The 20745-nt window shown below is 33.1% G+C and overlaps 3 protein-coding genes across 3 annotated transcripts; 2 read left to right on the top strand and 1 right to left on the bottom strand.

Annotated features, from left to right (window-relative positions):
• Positions 1-326: 326 nt before the first annotated feature.
• LOC112043709 (calcium/calmodulin-dependent protein kinase type II alpha chain) lies at positions 327-6219 on the top strand. Its single transcript, XM_024079232.2, has 2 exons — positions 327-453; positions 1195-6219. Exon 2 carries the CDS (start codon positions 1278-1280, stop codon positions 2808-2810), a length of 1533 nt encoding a protein of 510 aa, XP_023935000.1. The 5' UTR covers positions 327-453; positions 1195-1277; the 3' UTR covers positions 2811-6219.
• A 1162-nt stretch (positions 6220-7381) lies between these two features.
• On the bottom strand, positions 7382-8815 carry LOC112043691 (uncharacterized). The gene has a single exon (XM_024079208.2). The coding sequence runs from the start codon at positions 8562-8564 to the stop codon at positions 7431-7433; it is 1134 nt and encodes a 377-aa protein (XP_023934976.1). The 5' UTR covers positions 8565-8815; the 3' UTR covers positions 7382-7430.
• Positions 8816-9385: 570 nt separating this feature from the next.
• Positions 9386-18974, top strand: LOC112043710 (protein aurora borealis). Its single transcript, XM_024079233.2, has 8 exons — positions 9386-9565; positions 9646-9810; positions 10482-10618; positions 11678-11763; positions 13103-13288; positions 14537-14776; positions 15308-15599; positions 15972-18974. Exons 1-8 carry the CDS (start codon positions 9447-9449, stop codon positions 16781-16783), a joined length of 2037 nt encoding a protein of 678 aa, XP_023935001.1. The 5' UTR covers positions 9386-9446; the 3' UTR covers positions 16784-18974.
• The last annotated feature ends 1771 nt before the right edge of the window (positions 18975-20745 follow it).

The raw sequence follows: 20745 nt of genomic DNA, 5'->3' as shown, positions 1-20745 counted from the left end.
CATAATGAAGTTATTCTAAATAAAATCTCCCATAGAATTACGTTTCGAAAACTTGTCACTAGATGTCGTTGATCTTAATAAATTGTAGACAATTCTCTCTGGTTTAGCGCTGCGCTAGTGTATCGATTTTACATTGCCGCCGAGTGTTGCACACGTAAAAATAATTTTATGAAAACTACTAATTCGCTTGTATTTCATACTGTAGTGTTTATAACATTAACGTATTGCTTTTTTAACGACCGTGCCATTGGAATAGAGCTAGAGGTATTTATAAATATATTTAAAACGTAAAAGATGTTTAACACACAAATTAAGGATGATAAGCTTGGCAACACACAAATGTCTATGAGTTTGACCCCGAAGCTCGTGTCCCGAGCAGAAGGAGAGTGTGGTGTAGGGCCAGGCCCTTAGTTTTCGGTCTCCATCCCGTTGTGTAAAATGGGCACATAATAGGTAAATAAGTTTTTGAGTTTCTAAAATCGTCGACGTCAATTACAATATTTTATTCACTTTGGCATAATCTTTAACATTAAAAATACATCGCGTGCAATCCATACGAGTTACAATTTGCTAAGAATATCGTCGAAAGTTGCGCACTGATCATCTTATTCCTATATAAAAAAAATGTGTGAACAAATAGAAATGATTGTGACATTATTGATTGATTGTTCTGTAGATGTGTGAATTTATCACTTATTATCTAATTAGAGAAATTAAGGTGAAGTCCTCCAGCATTTGGATGTGTTGAGAGTTGAGACAATGGTGTATCGATTATTTTGCGCTAACGAAATGTCATCCCGGTTAATATTAGAAGTCTATGTTTGTGATCACGATAACTTTTGTCTAGGCATCTACGCGTTTTATATTCAGCTTGCCGATTTGATTTTAGCTTTGTAGACTAAAATAGTACTTTCAAGTAATCAATTTAGATATTTTTATGCATTCGTAAAAAAATGTTATAGAATATTTTTCCTGTAGTAGACCGGTATAGGAAAAACTGATTAAGTATATCCTTAATCCAATTAAAACGAGATTATTTTAACATACTAATAATCTTTAATTACTGTTATTATTAACACGCAGTATTTTTTTATCTACTCACTTTTAACGTAACTAAGTAAAAATCTCAATGAAAAAATAATTATTTTTGATATCTTGCAAAAATTTTGCAATGAATTGCCTACATTGTTTCAGATAATTATCAGAACTGAAGAAATTCGTTCTCAAGTGCGGTGTATTCTGAACTTTCGTGTTGAAAAAAGTATATTGAATAAAACATGGCGAATCCAAATCGTGAAAGTGTTAGTACTCGTTTCTCCGATAATTATGAAATCAAAGAAGAACTCGGAAAAGGTGCTTTTTCAGTGGTGAAACGCGCAGTCCAAAAAGCAACAGGATATGAATTTGCTGCCAAAATAATAAATACTAAAAAGCTCTCGTCAAGAGATTTTCAAAAGTTAGAAAGGGAAGCCCGGATTTGCCGAAAATTACAACATCCGAACATTGTTCGATTACACGACTCCATTCAAGAAGAACATTATCATTATCTCGTGTTTGATTTAGTAACAGGTGGGGAATTATTCGAAGATATCGTGGCACGAGAATTCTATTCTGAAGCTGATGCATCTCACTGTATTCAACAAATTTTGGAATCCGTGCACCATTGCCATCATAATGGTGTCGTTCATAGAGATTTAAAGCCTGAAAATCTTTTATTGGCAAGCAAAGCTAAGGGTGCCGCAGTAAAATTAGCTGATTTTGGATTGGCTATTGAAGTTCAAGGTGATCAACAGGCTTGGTTCGGATTTGCCGGTACTCCTGGCTATCTATCGCCGGAAGTGTTGAAAAAAGAGCCCTATGGAAAACCAGTAGATATTTGGGCATGTGGTGTAATTTTATATATATTACTTGTGGGCTACCCACCGTTTTGGGATGAAGATCAACATCGGTTATATGGCCAAATCAAGGCCGGTGCTTATGACTATCCATCACCTGAATGGGATACAGTAACTCCTGAGGCTAAGAGCCTTATTAATCAAATGTTGACTGTAAATCCAAGCAAGAGAATTACAGCCTCCGAAGCATTGAAACATCCATGGATTTGCCACCGTGAGCGTGTTGCTTCAGTTATGCACAGGCAAGAGACTGTAGACTGCTTGAAGAAGTTCAATGCACGTCGCAAATTAAAGGGCGCTATATTAACTACAATGCTTGCAACCCGCAATTTTTCTGGCAAATCCATGGTCAACAAAAAAGGAGATGGATCGCAAGTCAAGGAATCGACAGATAGCAGCACCACCTTGGAAGACGACGATTTAGATAAAGACAAGAAGGGTGTTGACCGGGCGTGCACAGTCATATCTAAAGAACACGACGAAGAAGGGCTGACTAAAGCAGATTCATTCGGAAAAGCTCGCGGTGACAGCAACGCATCTTTACGTCGAGCTGAAGTTATAAAAGTAACTGAAATTCTGCTAGACGCTATTAACAATGGCGACTACGATACTTACTCCAAACTTTGCGATCCTCATGTGACGTCATTTGATCCTGATGCTCTTGGAAATATGATCGAAGGTGTAGAATTTCACAAATTCTTTATTGATAATACTCCCACACACGTGAAAACGAATACTACAATTATAAATCCTAGAGTACATTTACTTGGAGAGGATGTTGCTGTGATATGCTACGTGTGTGTTACACAGAGTGTGGATGCCGAAGGTCGTCGTGCTACTAACCAAACACAAGAAACACGAATCTGGCACAAACGCTACAATAAGTGGACTGCAGTTCATTTCCATCGCTCCTAACTAGTCACTTCACATAAAGGCTATACGATGTTTGAGGAATTTGGTCTCAAAAAAGAAAGTTTATGTAATGGTGACGTCTTCAAAACTGTAATAACTTTTCCTGACTAGCCAGAGATCATTAAAATAATTCCTTTTCAAACGAATAAGAATAATATATTAAAATCTTGATATCTAATTCTGCTATAAAACTTACACGAATTTTACTAGTAATTCTTTGTAATCTCAAAGAATTAAGTTAATATAGGTAATCAAACAGTAATAAACAATTCAATTCGCTATTTCTTCTGTAACAATCAAGTCCCAAAATAAAGTTAAAAGTTTTTTGAAAATGTGATACCGTTAAAATATCCATTGCTTAATGCTAGTGATAGGTACTGATCTCGTTCATGATCGAATAATTTCAACGAAATACGATTAAATAAATCGTCGGTGGTCACTGAAAAAAAAAAGTAATCTCCCAAATACCGCAGATCTGATACTATTGAATCTACTTCATAAATAAGTACCTACCTAAAAATCTGCAGAATTTTTCAATGTTTAGAATTATTAGCACATTTCTCAATAAGTCTCTCTACATTTTTAACTATGAATGTTTTGTCGTGCTTAAAAATGGTGTTCTATTTGTTATTGAATACCTAGCTAATAAGATTAAGTAAGTATCTAAATATTAATGCAGTTATTGGCACTACACGTGAACATGAAAATGATGTAACTGTTGATCCAGATATTTTTTACTATTTATTATATTATGTACCTACTATATAAAATGTTACCTACTTCATTTCAAGTACATACTACGTACCTACCTACCTATTAGTATAGTTCATTTGTAAATTTTTAAGTGAATTATATCAATTTTGTCAATTTTAGATTTTAAAGTTGTTATCTTTACTGTGCTTTTGCTTTAATTACTCAAAGTCATGTATGTAAGGGGTTGCTTGCAATCATGAAATATCTAACATATAACATATTATAATATGGTTTGCAAAAAATTGTTTGTTATTGTCTATATCACTTTAATCTTGATAATTTTGATTAAACATTTCTAAAGTGTTAACTGTGCATAGGAATGGACTGTATTAAGAGACTCAATTTTATGAGAGGAGCTTTTGTCGAGTGATATTAAGTGTATAATGGTAATTATTGCACAGTTCCACTTACGAAGTGTGCTAATGTAAGTCTGCAAGAAACTCAGTATTTTCTAGAAGTAAATTTAGATATAAATGACATTTACCAATGTTTTTACATTTTTGTAAATGGTAGCATAGTTAGCGAAACCTAATTTATAAATATATACCTACTTCAAAAATAATTGGAATTGTAATTATAATAAATTGCATAATAATTAACTTGTTTGTGATTGTGGTGATATATCCACTGTATGCAGAGTACATAGTTGTGCCATTACCATTGAATTTAGTGCCAATAACTGTAAAAAAAGTATTCTAGTCTTTATTGTTATGCATATTTAGTATTTAATCAATGTTTTGAATTTATTTGAAAAATTATACATATTTACCTGAAAAACATTACATGTACATAATATTAATATATAGAAATGATTGGCACATTGAATGTCTGAGTGTGTTGTCAACAAAAACAATTACCTACCTGTGTTGAAAATAAGAATAATTTAAATATTTATTATATTTACGCTATTGTTTGTTTAAGTATGTTACCTTTATTATTTTGATTATCATTTGTGTTAATATTTATTTCTGAAATTAACAATAGTTACATAGGTACCTATGATTTTTTCTAGATTAATATTTGGCACAGAAAAAGTAGAATTGTATTGCCGATTTGGCGTCAAGTATTATGTCCGTTTAATATTCATGAAAATGTAATGATCAGTTTAATATTCATGAAAATGTAATGATCTTCATACATATGTTATTATTTACATCACAACTAGTGTAGTGTTACGTTAAGATTGAAGTATTCCTAAGGACCTTGTCCGGACAACATTTACATTGTTTTAACAAGTGTCTATTATAATTATATTAACTAACTGAATGGTTAAATGAAATTTACATACTTAATATATTTGCTTTTATATGACATATTATAATCAGGTACCTATATAAAAATATAACTATTATAAATCTCAAGACCCATAAATTGTTAAAGGTTTTGTTTGTTACTAACTCGAATATTTATGAATATAATTACCTATTATACCAATATAGGGACTTCTCTATTGTAAACTTATTGAATTGTATCCTGCTAAAGTTAGTGTAAAATTGTTTAATAGAATTTGTTTATAAATAATGACAACATAATTAATTCAAAAATATGTTGAGTTTAGAAGCTAATAAGTATAATATTATAGTTGCACAAATGTGTCATGTACCTAATAGTTAATACAGTTTCCCACAGTTGAACTTCTTAAAAATGCCTATAGGTAAATAACCGTTTGTCACAATATGGTGTCGTCTTCCTTTAACAGTGTTCCAAAATAAAACTAATTACATTAGTTACGTTACTAATTATGCATTACTCAAAATAACAATGCTGTTTAAAAAAAAACATTTTAAAGACAACTCTCCATTGTTATATTACACTTTCCCTGATTGCACGCACTAACCTTCTGGCTTTGAATATTTAGGGGGGGCTTATTTAATACTTAAAAATCATTGTCTATTGGCTGAAATTAATTAAAGAAAAAATTTAACTAGTAATGTTAGGTTTTGATGAAAAATATGTACTTATAGTTTATTATGTAATTGAAGTTACCATGTAATATGTATTATAATTAATACTATATGCACAGAATGCACCTAGCTAATTGAAACTGACCTTTAGTTACCTACATAAAAACTGGATAAATAAACTCTTCCTACGGATCATCACAATGTGGATAAATTTGTAGAAAATATGGGTGCTGTGCAAAATGGTATTAAATTAAAAAAAAAATTGTCTTATAATTATAAATTTTCTCAGCAAAATCCTGTTTTTTTAAATAGTTTTGACCATTCAGCTAGAAATTGGATTGAGTTCATAATTTCATACAGATTGGAGCATTCTGTGTTAGCATATGGTTCACTAAGCCTATAAACATTATATTAAAATTATTATAGGATGTACTTAAATTGAGTGAATAGTAATATTTAGTTTGAATTAAAATAAACATCGCACCCCTGCCTAGTTATATGAGATTGTTTTGTGGCATAGCTAGGATTTAACCAAGTATTTCGTACTTTAATGCACCACTAAATTATTTTAAATTTATCTCTTTATTATGATTATGATGGTGGTTTGATGTAGCATAATAAATTGAAAATGTGGAAGTGTAGGTGTATTAAAACATTTGTCAGTGTATTTCTATTTGAAATTATTTCTTAATAAAACCTCTGCATTGCCGATTATAATGTAACATTCTCTAAAATAAAGTTTTTTTGATCTACAATTATTGTAAATATTTTCATATTATCCTACATTTCATGTTAGAATAATTATTCTCCTCATAGTTACAATGAACATTATTTAAAATTATTTCTTTAAATGAAAATCACAAAAATTAAGCCTGCTCTGAATGAGAAAAAAAGCCATATATATATTTAAAATGCAGTTTTTTTATACTTACTCTCTCTCAACTCTCAAGTGAGTTCAAAATAATAATAAATATGTTACTTATTTAAATAAAACATTAATTGAAAGCTTCAATGAATAAAATAATGATGGGGGACAAACCTTGAGTATTGATATATTGTTTAAAAATATGTCTGTTCAAAATCAAAATACTTGGCCAGTTAGCCAGTATATTTGGACAATTAAGTGATAATATATTTTATATAACAACTTAATAATGTCAGAGAACTAGCTGTAGCATTATTTTATAACTACAATTATAAGGTAAGATTAATTTCAATTTGAATGTCCTTTTAATTCAAATTATCACAAGTTAGCATGATATTAATTTAAATTGCACTATCATGTTATTATTATCTGGTGAGAACATAGCAGCGTTATTTTAAGAGCCTCAATAGATCAACGGTAAAGAGGTCAGACTCATCACTGAAGGGTGGTGGATCATTCCCTGTCCCTTTGGACTATTGTTGTACCTACTCCTAATACAGTCTTTCCCGATTAGTTGGAGGGGAATGTAAATATTGATTATGTATTTAAAAGATATGGCAAATATTCTTTTTAAAAAAATATACAGGGTACTGGAAGTATTTTCCAGTACTTGGGGGTTATATAATTTACCAATAAATTAAAAATGTTCAAGGAACATCATCATCATCATCATTATCATCTTCATCATCATCATCATCATCCAAAAAAGCAAATAATGTCAAGGGTAATTTTGTTCAGAATTAGATACTTGGTACATCATATATTCTGTACCACTTATTTGGATAAGGATTATTATCAACTCCTTATCGAATCACACAATATTTATTGTACAAATTTGATTACCATAAGTTAATTTCGCCAAAATTTATAGTTTTTGCATAATTTTAAGCAGTTTCAATTGCAATCCATCAAAAGCCAATTCTACATACTATATAGGTAATTATTTCACTAGTTCTACTATTATACTTTTTGCTAAAATAAAACTACAGGGCTACTATAGAATCAATTTTATATTTCGCAATTTGCATAGTTACCTTAAAATTATAATATTTTCATATACTGCAATTTCTGATGCACACCTTTGCATCCATGTAGAGTTACATTAAAATTTTTCACTATCTTATTAATATCCCTTGCACTCATTTTTCTTCCTGCAAGTTCATCTTCAATGCAATTCCGCAAGTGTTCTTCTGATAAAGAGTTGAATTTGATGAAGTACTTTTTGACGTCAAATTCTTCTAAACTCTGTCTTAGCTCTAAAGGAAATTTATCATCACATTTCCTTGAAAAATTTTCCTTAACAATATCACAGTTGTATATTAATATTATAGTCATGTTTCTAGAGGGTCTCTCACTTTTAGCCAACAATTCTTTGATGGGCGATTTTATATTTAAAATATCATTACTTGTCAAATCGTCCACAATGAAAATTGTAGACTTGCAAAATAATAACCCCAGCATGAATTCAGAAGTAAATGTTTGTAGGAAACTGGGCATTGTATAATGGTATATGTTATTATGATTCAGCACATTTTCGAACATTAAAGCAGTGCTATATGTTTTACCGACCCCTGTGCCACCATAAAGTATCAAAATTTTTTTTGTCTCCTTCGATTCCAATGCTTTTATAATACTTTCAGCAGCAACTGTTTGTCCATACAATTTTGACATTAGATTATGCTTCATGATATCCATGTTTAAACTTTCACAACAATTAAAGTTTGATATCTGATGTGTTAAAATTGATATAAATATTACACAACTTAAAAGTATAATAGGCTGAAGTCTTAAACTATTTCTGGTACTGATGACAGGGATGCTGCGATTTTGTATTTTGTTGAGGACCAATTTATTGATAGTTTCTGGTTTAACATCAAAATTATTTGCATGTGCTAATTTATTGATAATTTCTGGCTTAACATCAAAATTATTTTCATGTGCTAATTTATTGATAATTTCTGGTTTAACATCAAAGTTATTTTCATGTGCTAATTTATTGATAATTTGTGGTTTAACATCAAAATTATTTTCATGTGATATGATATCTGGTTCTGGTGGTTCGGTTTTCACAATTGATAAATCTATATTATTCGAACTGGCGTAAGAAATATCCATTACACTCGTAGATTGTGCGCTCAAGTCCACATCCATAGGTTCATAGCACAAGTCATCCATAGTTGTCCAACTTTATCAAAAATATCACTTTACTTTTATCTTACTGATTGTATTATTATTGCATGGAGATAATATACATTACAAGCTTTTTCACTAATTAATAGGAGTCATTAAACTTCTCAAACAACATATAAGATTTTTCGAAGTAGTCACTGGTTTTATTAAATAAAATTGATAAATAATATGTTATTCGTCATGAAAAAACTTCAAGAAAACTTTTCATTTTCAAAGGAACGAATTTTAACGTCAAACTCAAAACCAAAAGTCAAAAGATTCGTGTCAACTGTCAAAATTTTTAAGTCTAAAATTCACAGATTACGCTATTTTTTCTGTTTGCAAAATTCACATACAATTCCTCTGAGTAAGTGCTTAGACTACGTTCTAATAAGCATAAACTACGTCTACAATTCCCTCATTTGGTTTGAAGCTCCATTCATCCATCATTAGATCGACTCCAGATTTTCATTACAATATAGTGCTTTAAAATACATAATCAAAAAAATTACAAATGCACTAGTCGTGAATTTAAGCTACGTAAAACTTTTCTAAATAACACTCTCACCTGGTACCAGTCTAGGTGTCACAGTGCAAGGCTCCACAAAGACGTATTCAAAGCTCATGAGACGCTATTGAAAACCCAAGGTTTCATATCTGTAAATTATATCATATCGCTATGGGATACTTTAAAACGCATTAGATCGTTGATCTTTTACTTTGACAGAGGGGTAACGCGTGGCAGGTCCATTTAAATTAATCTGAGTTAAACGTCATAAAAGCTCAAGAAATCTAGAGCTCAAAGCCTTAAAAAGGCCAGTTATTAAAAAAACTATTGTCAATGTATAGAAAACCGATTGGGATGAAAAATTCAACGTTATTTTCGAAATGAGTGTTAGAAATGGTAGTCCAAATTGTAATAAAAAATCAACACCACCGACAAAAGAAAAAGTACGGAATCCCTTCGATAAAGTTTTAATTGAAAGGTTACATAATCCAATATGCAGGTAATTTTAAAACCCAATTGATTTCCACAAATGTTTCTACGGTACATGTTTTTTGAAACCGTTTAATGTGTTGTTTGTAGTCCGGGGATGTGCAAAATCTACAAAAAACAAAAAAGTGGTTCATTCCGATGGGATATAGATCAAAAATGTACATTGTTACCAGCTGACATTGTAGCATGCAGTAGCCAATTCGAACCGACGCCAGATCCTGTGCTGGAGAAGATTGCAGAGGAAGCAAACGAGAAGTACCTATTTAATTAATTTTCAATTTATTTATTTTACGGCCGCGTAGCGCAGTGGATAGTGACCCTGCTTATTCTATCTTAAACTATGGTGTAGATTCCAGGAAAAATATTTGTGTGAAGAACATGGTTTTTTTTTTATTCTTTACAAGTTAGCCCTTGACTACAATCTCTCATCATACAATCTCATACAATCAAACCTGTAAAAAGTAAAAGAGGAACAAATATAAACACACACACACAAACTTTCTCCTTTGTAATATTAGTGTGATGTGATGTAGGTACATTACACATATTTAGTATATTTATATTTATATACATAAATATGCCTATAGTAAGCATCTGAATGAGTTAATCATTAATTCAATTGAATTGTATTAACAACATTATAAATGTCCTGCAAACATAAAAGCTGATATCAAAGTTAAAGTCTGGTTGCTTAGAGATTGTGTTTCTGACACATGATGGATGGAATGGGGCAAACATTTCAATTACAATTGCCTTTTTTTTGTCTCATCACTGCAAAGACAAACAGTTGGCATAACCTTGAAACAGGGCAGTTCAAACCTTGTACACCAATTTGAAGTTCCATTGCCCATTTGGTCACATTGATCACAACTTGTCAGAAACATAATCTCTGAGCGGTCAGACTCTATATATTGATAAATTTCCAGATTCTTTTCCCAAGAGTTGGTGGTTCCAAGTCCACTAGAAGTATCCAAAAAAATTAAACCACTTTTATTATCATCAACTGAGAGTAACTTAACAGTTACTAGTTTAATAAGTGAAAAAGTTGTGGAAGTAAGAGATTGTAAGTAAAGTTTGCTTTAACTACTGTTATTCTAAAGTATTCCTAATATTTTTTGTGTACAAGTTTAATATCTAGTATTTGTAATCTAATAGTTAAAATTTTAAGTTTGTAAATCTGTATAAATCACAAATAGCTTAAACAATAATGTACTACACTTGTGCATAGCATGGTGCGGGTGACAGTTGCCTGTATGATGTTCATGATATAATTTTAAGTTTGTAAATTTGTAAAAATCACAAATAGCTTTAATAATAATGTACTGCAGTTCGTGTGCGGTTGACAGTTGCGTGTATGAAGTTCATAATATGTACTATTATCACGAAACACAGCAATCGTACAAACAAACAGTGAGACGAACTGTCCCTGCACCCACACCATGCTATACAGAGCATGAATTGTAAGTAGTACACTTTTAATTTGCCTAACTTTTTGACAATCAGACTGATATTTATGCAACTTATAGATTTGTACACAGGCTCTTTGATACCCCAATCAGGTATGTTGGGTATAAATTTAGGAAAATCCATATGTATGAAATTTCTTAGCTAAGAGTTTTTCATGTATTCATTCCATTCTTGGCAGAAGTTAAAAATTTTCCTAAATTCATTACCTAAATGGGAATTTCCCGTTGAATAACAAAAATCATAATTTGAAAAGGATAGATGTCTCCTATAATAGCAAAGTCAAATTGTTCATCATTGATCATTTTCCATCATCAGCTGTTAAACATCGACTCCTGGACATGGTCTCTTGCATGGACTTCCAAACACCAAACACCATGGTTTCCATCCACCAGCATCCTCCAACATGTTTGATGTTTTCAGTCCATCTAATGGGGGGTCTACCAACATTGCACTTTCCGGTTTGGGGTTGCCATTCCAGCACCTGGGGACCTCAACGTGGCTCTTCAAACCATATACCCTGTCAATTGCCACTACAGCTGTGTGACTTGCTGAGTCAGTGACCTGCTGAGTCAGTGACCTTAGTTCTCCTCATTTCTGATTGAATCATGCAGAAAATTATATTATTATGTTATTTGTAGCTAAATTGTAATTTTAGTTGCAGCTCAAACAGTGCTCACTCTACCACCGGAACTGCCTCCTGAAATTGAATCCATGCTACAACAATTCTGCACTTTTACACAGGTGAGATATTGACAGCCCCTAAGTAAATCATTGAAAGTCAAAATTTATGTTTTAGTTCAATATGCTTTTATTATAATAAATCAGCTGATACCTGCGACTTTGCGTGACATTAAAGTTTCCACAATTTTTTTCCAAATAATAGCTAGTCAACAGTTTTTGCGTGAAAGAGTTCATGCCATCATTATAATCAGTTTTTCGCAAATCTCGCAGGAATCATCTATCTATGTATCTTTCAGCTAAATAGGTTCAATAGTCATGGCTTTAAACAAGTAACATACATCCATACAAACTTTTGCGTTTATAATATTACTTATAAACTCAGCTTTTCGAAAATCTCGCGGGAACTATGGATTTTTTCGCATCAAAAAGTAGGATTTCACATCCAGCTGAAAAAAAAATGAAATCATACAAATTAGCTGTCATTGTTCGAAAATTAAATTGAACTAATAAAAAAAGGGAAATCTGATTCAATGATTTACGTAGGGGCCCTTGAAATGTTTGATACTATAAAAAATATTTTGTATAGTTTGTCTACTTGTGGAAGATGGTTTGGCTATTTATGAAGTTGTTTTATCATCATCATCAGTAGCAGCTGATGGACATCCACTTCTGGACATAGGTCTCTTGCATGGACTTCCAAACAATATGGTCTCGCGCCGTTACCATCCAACGGCTCCCTGCGACCCTATTGATGTCCTCAGTCAACCTAGTAGGGGGCCGACCAACAACCAACCAACCAACCAATCCAAGACAACCGTCTTGGGACCCCAACATACATCTTTGAACTATGTGCCATTGCCACTTCAACTTCGCGTCTCGCTGAGCTACGTCAGTGATCCGTAAGTCATCACTGGCAACACGCACTGTTCGTAAAGTTTCGTCTTCAGGCACTGTGCAATTTTTCAGATAACAATACAAAATTTTAAATAATTTTTATACTACACATAAAACACGTGTGTTTTCTACCTTGATTTAAATATTTTGTTGGTTTAGTATATACCTAACTAAATACCCAAACATATTTCCAGTCAAATAATTGTTTATTGTTTTTTTTTTAAGAAATTAAATATCACGCGTCTCAAACGGTGAAGGAAAACATCGTGAGGAAACCTGCGTACCAGAGAATTTTCTTAATTCTCTGCGTGTGTGAAGTATGCCAATCCGCATTGGTGGACCGCCAGCGTGGTGGACTTACAGTATTGGCTTAACCCCTCTCATTCTGAGAGGAGACTTAAGCTCAGCAGTGAGCCGAATATGGGTTGATAATGATGATGATGAATTGTTTATTAAAAATTAGTTCTATTGTATTGTATAGCATTTTATTGGCACACATTTTCAGGAGCAAGATATATCCGGTGAATATGAAATCACAGCCAATGGATCACTGAGACGTCAGTTAATTTTTGAGGAACACAGTGACATGGAACATGATGACTCAGAGCAGACTGATGATGAGATTCATGTAGAACAACGCCCACCATCCAGCTTCGAAACTCACACACGTGTTCTAGTTAGTCCTAATTTAGTAAGTTTTTTTTATATATACCTAGGTTAACATGTTTACGTGTACTTGATAATATTTTTATGTATCTACTAGCTGACGCCGCGCGGTTTCACCCGCGTAGTTCCCGTTCCCGTAGGAATACTGGCATAGCTGGGCACCGTTAATCAAATAGTTAACTTCGTTAATCGTTAATCCGCTACATAAAAAGTTAGCTTCGTTAAACGTTAAAGCGTTACATTTCGGAGGAATTAACGCAAGTTAACGTTAATCGTTAATCCGTTAATATTACTGTGTAAAAATGCATTTTTATATCGTTGCGAAAGTGAATGAAGTCAAATTACTCGCTAAAAAGGCTGACTACTGGGTACTTTACCCTATAGTTTTGTTTTTGTATCACTCGCTGCCACGCGCCGCCCGGCACTTGTCGTTTCATACCTTGTCGGAACCTACATTTCGCGCCGAATCGCGGTGCCGTGCGGTAAATAGGAGGCATAGGATTAACGATTAACGGACCTCTACATATTAACGGAAGTTAACGTCTCCGTTAACATTTTCAAAAGTTAACTTAAAAGTTAATCCGTTAATCAAAATGTTAACTTCGTTAATTAACGATTAACGCATTAACGAGTTAATGCCCAGCTTTGAATACTGGGATAATATATAAACTGTAGCCTTCCTCGATAAATGGGCTATCTAATACTGAAATAAATCGGACCAGTAGTTCCTGCGATTAGCGCGTTCCATCAAACAAACAAACAAACTCTTTCGCTTTATAATATTAGTATATGTAGATGTAAATTTCTGAATTATTTATTTACTAGCTGATACCCGCGACTTTGTCCGCGTAAAATTAAATTTGCAATAAATTCGTGGCCATTCCAAATTTCAGCCAAATCCACTCAGTAGTTTTTGTGTGAAACAGTAACAAATATTCAAACAGTCCATAACAAAGATAACCATCAGCTTTTCACAAATCTCGCGGGAATCATTGATTTTTAATGAATCCCAAATTTTAGCTAATTCGGTTCAGTAGTCGCGACGTGAAAGAGTAACAAATATTCATACCATCATAACTATCAGTTTTTCGCAAAGTTTGCAAAAACCATGGATATTTTTTATATTATCTGTTTTCGTTTTGAATTTTAACCAAATCTACAATGATCAAGGTATAATCCCTTATGTTTATCTCCTCGAGTAAATCCCTCTACAGCTCCCTACTATAAGTATATGTTTGTATTGATATAATTAATAGTACTTTTCAATTTGTAGTCTCGTGATGTTGTGACAAAAGGCATGAAGAGGACCTTTGGCACACCTTTACAGATAAGCCAAAATGGTGGAAAGCCATGTTATCGAAACAAAATACTTGATATGGTGGACTTTGGAGAGCCTTGTTTCAGTCCTATTGAGTTTCGAACACCGAAGCGTAATCAGACATCTTCGGCTACGTCATCCTCTTTAGCTTCTGTGTCAATATCTCCAGTTACCAAGGCATCCAGTGATGAAGAGGTAGGTACCTAAATCTACATTTATATATATAGGCTATAAATATAGCCATGTATAGCGGACTCCGGCGATTTTCCTGTCAAAAAATTAATTTTATAACAAGCAACTCTGCAAGGCCCAGGGGAAGCCTGGCCTGTTGGGTGGGCAATGAAATGCTAGCCCACGCAAATAAAAATTGTTAAAGATTATACTAAAGCCATATTCAATGTGCACTGTTTACCAGCAAACACATAAGAAATGAAGGTAGAAAATGTATGTCATTTCATAACTTATTTACTTTAAACTATATATTGTTTTACATAAAATGTTATTTAAAATACATTAACTATATCTAATTGTTCTAAAATTTATTTTCATTAATTTAAGTACTTATTTATATTAATTAGGTGTGAAATTTTCATTTTGTTTTTTGGTAAACAGTGCACATTGAGTATGGCTTTAGTATGGTAATCTATCAAATTACATCGTAATTAAATTTCAAAGCAATTGAAAATGTAGAAACTCATAAGATTCCTTTATTAAAATTTTTCACAGAAAAACAACTTCACGTCACCGGAATCTGAGGCCATGGCGACTTGCCTCGACTGCGTTGTTTCTTCGTCTGACAGCAAAGCGAAGGCTTCGTGCTTTTGTAATATTGCACCAAACAAATCCATTGTCAGAAGGAGCACTTCTCTCAAAGACTCGCCTCGCCATTGCAGAAGAGGTTCCTTCTCAGAGAAACGCAGTCAGAGCATGTCCAGTTTGAATAGGAGTCGCTCAGTTCAGAAGTTGGATTTCAGTATGGACATGAGTATAGATGGTTCTATACACAATGTCTCTCAAGGTATTTATTTAGTGAATATTTTCATTTATATCTGTTTTTTTTTGCATTTATAATGAAGAACTAGAGAATAGACATATATATGTCTATGATGATTTTAACAGAAATGAGATTTCAGTCAAGGGTTGTTGAATTAACAAAAGATAAATAAAATATATCCATATAAATATAAATATATCCATATCAGGTGTATTTTTTTCTCTTTGCCACACGATAGACCTGGCACCCGAATAGTCAACCTGGAATGCTAAGATATTCTTTTCTTTTGTATACTTTTCTAAAGATTCTCCATGGTCCTGAAAAGTTAAAATTATGAATTTAAGTAGATAACAATACACATTACTAAGTAAAATTTATTTGATAATAACATTTTAGCGGAATCCGAGAGCTCTCCAAAAGGAAAACAAGTGTCTTGGTCTATAGAAGAAAATTCTAGCATACAATTAGTTAAATCTGATCCAATTGAGATCGAACAACAGTCTTCCACACAACTAATTAATGTTAACGCAATATTAGACGAAACACCAGTGAAGAGCAAACACAAGAAGAATGTTCTAGCACACGAGATTAGTAAAATTCGCGCGCCCTTGAGATTGAGTCCAGGGCGTGATATGTCTTTAGATAGTAGCTTAGATAATTTCGACATACCTCTGTGTATGGAGGAGAAGAAGATAGACTTTAATAACATTGATCTCAAACTATTGACTGATAATGTTTCTCAATTCGAGTACAATTCTAATGGAACTCGTGCAGAGAGTTCAACAAGCTTTAAAAGAGTTGACAGCGGCTTTACAGAGAACACATTCTACGCGTCTAGTTATTACGAAAGTGCCATAAAACCCTCCGAGTTGACTGTAACGAACCCAAAGATAAATACGACAGCTTTGAAAGAAATATCTAATATTAATTGGATGAGAGTCGACAGCGGTTTCAAAGATGAGACGTCAACCGACAGTATGCAATTTTACTCCAACGATAGTTCTGCCAAGAGAGTGTTCAGGTTTTCTGAAGCTAAATTGCCTGACAAAGAGAACATTGGGGAATATGATAAGTTCCTAAATAACACACAGAATAACAGTGAAGCGATATCCATGTCCGACATATTTACGGATGACATGACCTTCAATTGTAACTTTTCATCGACACCATCCAAAACGAAGTCGCGTAAAGTTAATAATTTTGAATAGAAGCGGCTGATAGTTCGTGGAAGTTTATAATAGTAGGGGAGCCCGGGATGCTAAATTTGGAGTTACTCGACCGTCATGGGGAGCGGTTGCATTTGGTAGATTACATTATAGGAAGAATAAATGGTTAAAAACTTTTTTTGCTTTTAGCGGTGGAAAAAAAACTACAGACTTTAAAAGTAATTTTCATTACTTTGGCTTATTAAAATTGTCAGTAAAATTTTAGCGATTAATTAGGAGGTTATTTCCTTCAAAATAAGTAAAAAATTTATCGCGCTCGTAACTCGAGAACTACACTATGAGGGTTTTATTTTGTAACTTTGAAACGATTTTCGAAATGTGCAGTTTTTAGCTATCAACTCACCTACCTACCTTATCTTAATCTGACGTGCTGGTTGAGTATTTCTGAAGTTAGTTTTGTTTTGCCATAAAAGTATCCACCAATATTAAGGGCTCGTACTTGGTGGAGGTACTCAACAACATGCAAGGTATAGCCCCTTATGTTTATCTGCCGCGCTCAAGTAACTGCAAAAATCCCCTCTTCGGCTCCTCTACTATAATGTGCAATGAATAACTACTAAATAACAGGCAGATAAGGCTTGACAACTACGCCTACATGGAATAGCACTTTGTAATGTGGAAAAAACAAAAAGCATTGTTATTTAGACGAATTTGTTACATTGAAAGAATTTGTTTTTCATTGCATATGTATTTAAAATTAAGATGAAAATTAGTTAAATTCACTCTAAAGTTTTTGAGGGTAGGTGTATTTTTTAAAGAAAATTATGACTTTTTATGCATTTATTAGTTTTAGGGATTGTTCTGAGTGGACGTACGCAATATTGTGAGGGTGTGTGTGTCCGTGTGTTAGTTAAGCTGAAATGTAAGATTTTTCTTATCTGTATGATAATTTCAAATATCACATTTCTATTAAAATATTTTAGTCTTTGGGCCCAGGAACAAAATATTTATTCATGAGCATACTGTTCAGTTTTTTATGTGATTTCACGTCGAGTGGAACAAAATTATGATCGTAGCGCTCCATGGTGGTAGGCGTTTTCCTCCCAAGCCATCTTCCAGACTTCGGTGCCTCCCATAACAAATACGCTCTCTGAAATTGTTCGACAAGGTTACCTATAGATTCCAAATATCTTTATCTGGTCGTCTCTTAGGTTGTAGCTAATTTTACATTTATAAAATAATTTGCTGTGCGCTGTTGAGCACGAGTCTCCTCTCAGAATTATAGGAATTAGGCCAATAGTCCACCACGCTAACCCAATGCGGTTTAGCAGACTTCACACACATAGAGAGATTAAGAAAGTTCTCATTCATGCAGGTTTCTTCACAATGTTTCGAGACGCGTGAATATTATATTTATTTTTTAAAATGCACATAACTGAAAAGTTAAAGGATCGGATTCGAACCTACGCCCACCGGATCACCGGAGGCAGAGGTCATATCTACTGGGCTATCATGGCTCTACCACCATGGTTACTCCGAGTATATATCATTACTATATATTATTTATTTTGAAGGAAGAAACATAATATATGCAAATCTTACATTTTGGTACAGTAATGTAAAACATACAAATTACAACTCCCTCTCAAAATTGCTTGTTTCCTCTTCGGCTATGTTATTAAGTGGCGTGTACAGTACAAGACAACATAAATTATAATTTTAAATTCAGAAAAAAACAATTACAAGGTTACCGTTTTAAAGGTGTTATTCATTTAAAAAAAATAAGAGAACCACATAGTAATTTTATATATAAATAATATATGTCTAAATTGTCATATTACGAGTATATAGATACTACTTAATCAAATTATAACAATGAATTGATGATCACTATAATTCGAAAATCGGACTGTAAAACACGTTTTGTATGATGTTAGGGGTGGTTAAAACAAACATACAAACATGCGAAAAACAGAAATAATCGATAGGGATAATTTTGCAAGACAACATAAGTTTTACAATGTATTTTGTACATGCCACTATAAAATATTGTATGATTTTTGATTAATAGACATTTTTGTGGATCCATTATTGTGGACTTTTTTATTTTTTTTTATTTAATAAAGTAAGTGACTTAAACAATTCAATTGCTTGATTTGGTTTATTTTAGAGATTGTGTAATCATTGATTGACTTGGCTAGATGTTTAGTAAAATAAAATATAAAGACTGAAATACTTTTGGAGCTTGTCATTTTCGAAGTAAATAATGAAATAATTTTCTACTCTCCAAATCATTAATTGAAAAATAATTTATTGCATAAATACTAATATTGACGGCCTCCGTGGCGCAGTGGTAAGCGCAGTGGATTTACAAAACTGAGGTCCTCGGTTCGATCCCCGACTGGGCCGATTGAGGTTTTCTTAATTAGTCCGGGTCTGGCTGGTGGGAGGCTTCGGCCGTGACTATTTACCACCCTACCGGCAAAGACCTACCGCCAACCGTTTTGGTACGATGTTGTGTAGAAACCGAAACGATTGTGGATTTTCATTTTACTGCTAACAAGTTAGCCCTCTTCCATCTTAGATTGCATCATCATCTTACCATCAAGTACAATCTCAAGGGCTAACTTGTAAAAAATAAAAAATATATATATTTATTTGTACAACAACAAATGTCTGTTGGACATCATCTATTAAAAAGTGGATGCACAATCAGCGACCAAAAAACGTCCCCACTCAATGAGTGCCAACCACAACGTCTTGGCTCCCAATTCAAGTAGTCACATTTGCAAATTCAACTTTAAACTCAATCCTTAAGGTTGAATTTGGGATTTTATTGATTATTGGGTTGTATTCAAAGGATTTTACGTATAATTTTCTTTAACAATAATTCTAAAACTGTCAAAGCACAATTGGCCAGTTTTTAAGTAAAATTTTCTACATGATTGTGCGTTATTTTATTATAAGAGGTCAATGGTTTCAGATCTTCCTTATTGTATCAAAACCAAAAGCTTGAAAGTTTGCAAGTGCCATGTTACCACTTACTTACATAGACTACTATGGTTTTGTTTAAGATTTAGACTGTAGTTTGGTTGGTAGCAGGTTTCAAAGTTCGCTCTTAAACGTAATTTAAATTAAATTTAAAAAATTAAAGTTATCAACTTTCGTGATAATGGACTGAATAGTTATGGCGAGGACATTGAATATTCCAATTTACATTTATATTTGTGTTACTAGCAGTTAGTAGATGTGATGCTTCAATAATTAGGTCTTGACGTTAAATAACTGAAGAAGGACAAGTCTTGTTATTTATAAATGCAATACATGAGATATTGTGCGTTTCTAAATGAACCTTATATCCTCAGTGTCAATTAGGTACACATTTCATCTCTAGGATCATTTTAATTAACCCTATCTTATGTTAAATTCTACTAATTGATCTACGTCTATCAAAACAAATTATGACTGATAGTAAATATTACCCATATTGTTTGTTTTCAATATAGCAACGATTTATTTGTTTACGTACTTTTAGCCGGATTCTCTACGTTATCAAAATTGCAAAGTCCGATTGTTCACTTTTGTAAGCACCTATCACCTTTTTATTGTTGTTTTTAATTAATACAGTACGTATACCTACTCTACTAAGGTAAGTCCTTAAAGATGGATGGATGTTTCTCTGTGACTTACCTTACCTTACCTTATCAGCCGATAGACGTCCACTGCTGGACATAGGCCTCTTGCATGGACCTCCAAGCACAACAACCCGCTTGATATCCTCGGTCCACCTAGTGGGGGGTTGACCAACACTGCGCTTTCCAGTGCGGGGTCGCCATTCCAGCACCTTAGGACCCCAACGTCCATCGGCTCTTCGAACTATGAGGGCTGCCTATTGCCACTTCAGCTTCGCGATTCGCTGACGTGACTGTCTGTTGTGACTTCTTTATTAAAATTGGTAATACTAGTACTTACAGTTCACGTCATAAGAAACCTTCGCTTAATCG

This window comes from Bicyclus anynana, chromosome 7, assembly GCF_947172395.1.
Source record: "Bicyclus anynana chromosome 7, ilBicAnyn1.1, whole genome shotgun sequence".
NCBI classification, from domain to species: Eukaryota; Metazoa; Arthropoda; class Insecta; order Lepidoptera; family Nymphalidae; genus Bicyclus; species Bicyclus anynana.
Note: the sequence above shows the minus strand (reverse complement) of the source record. Positions and strands in the feature narration are given on the sequence as shown.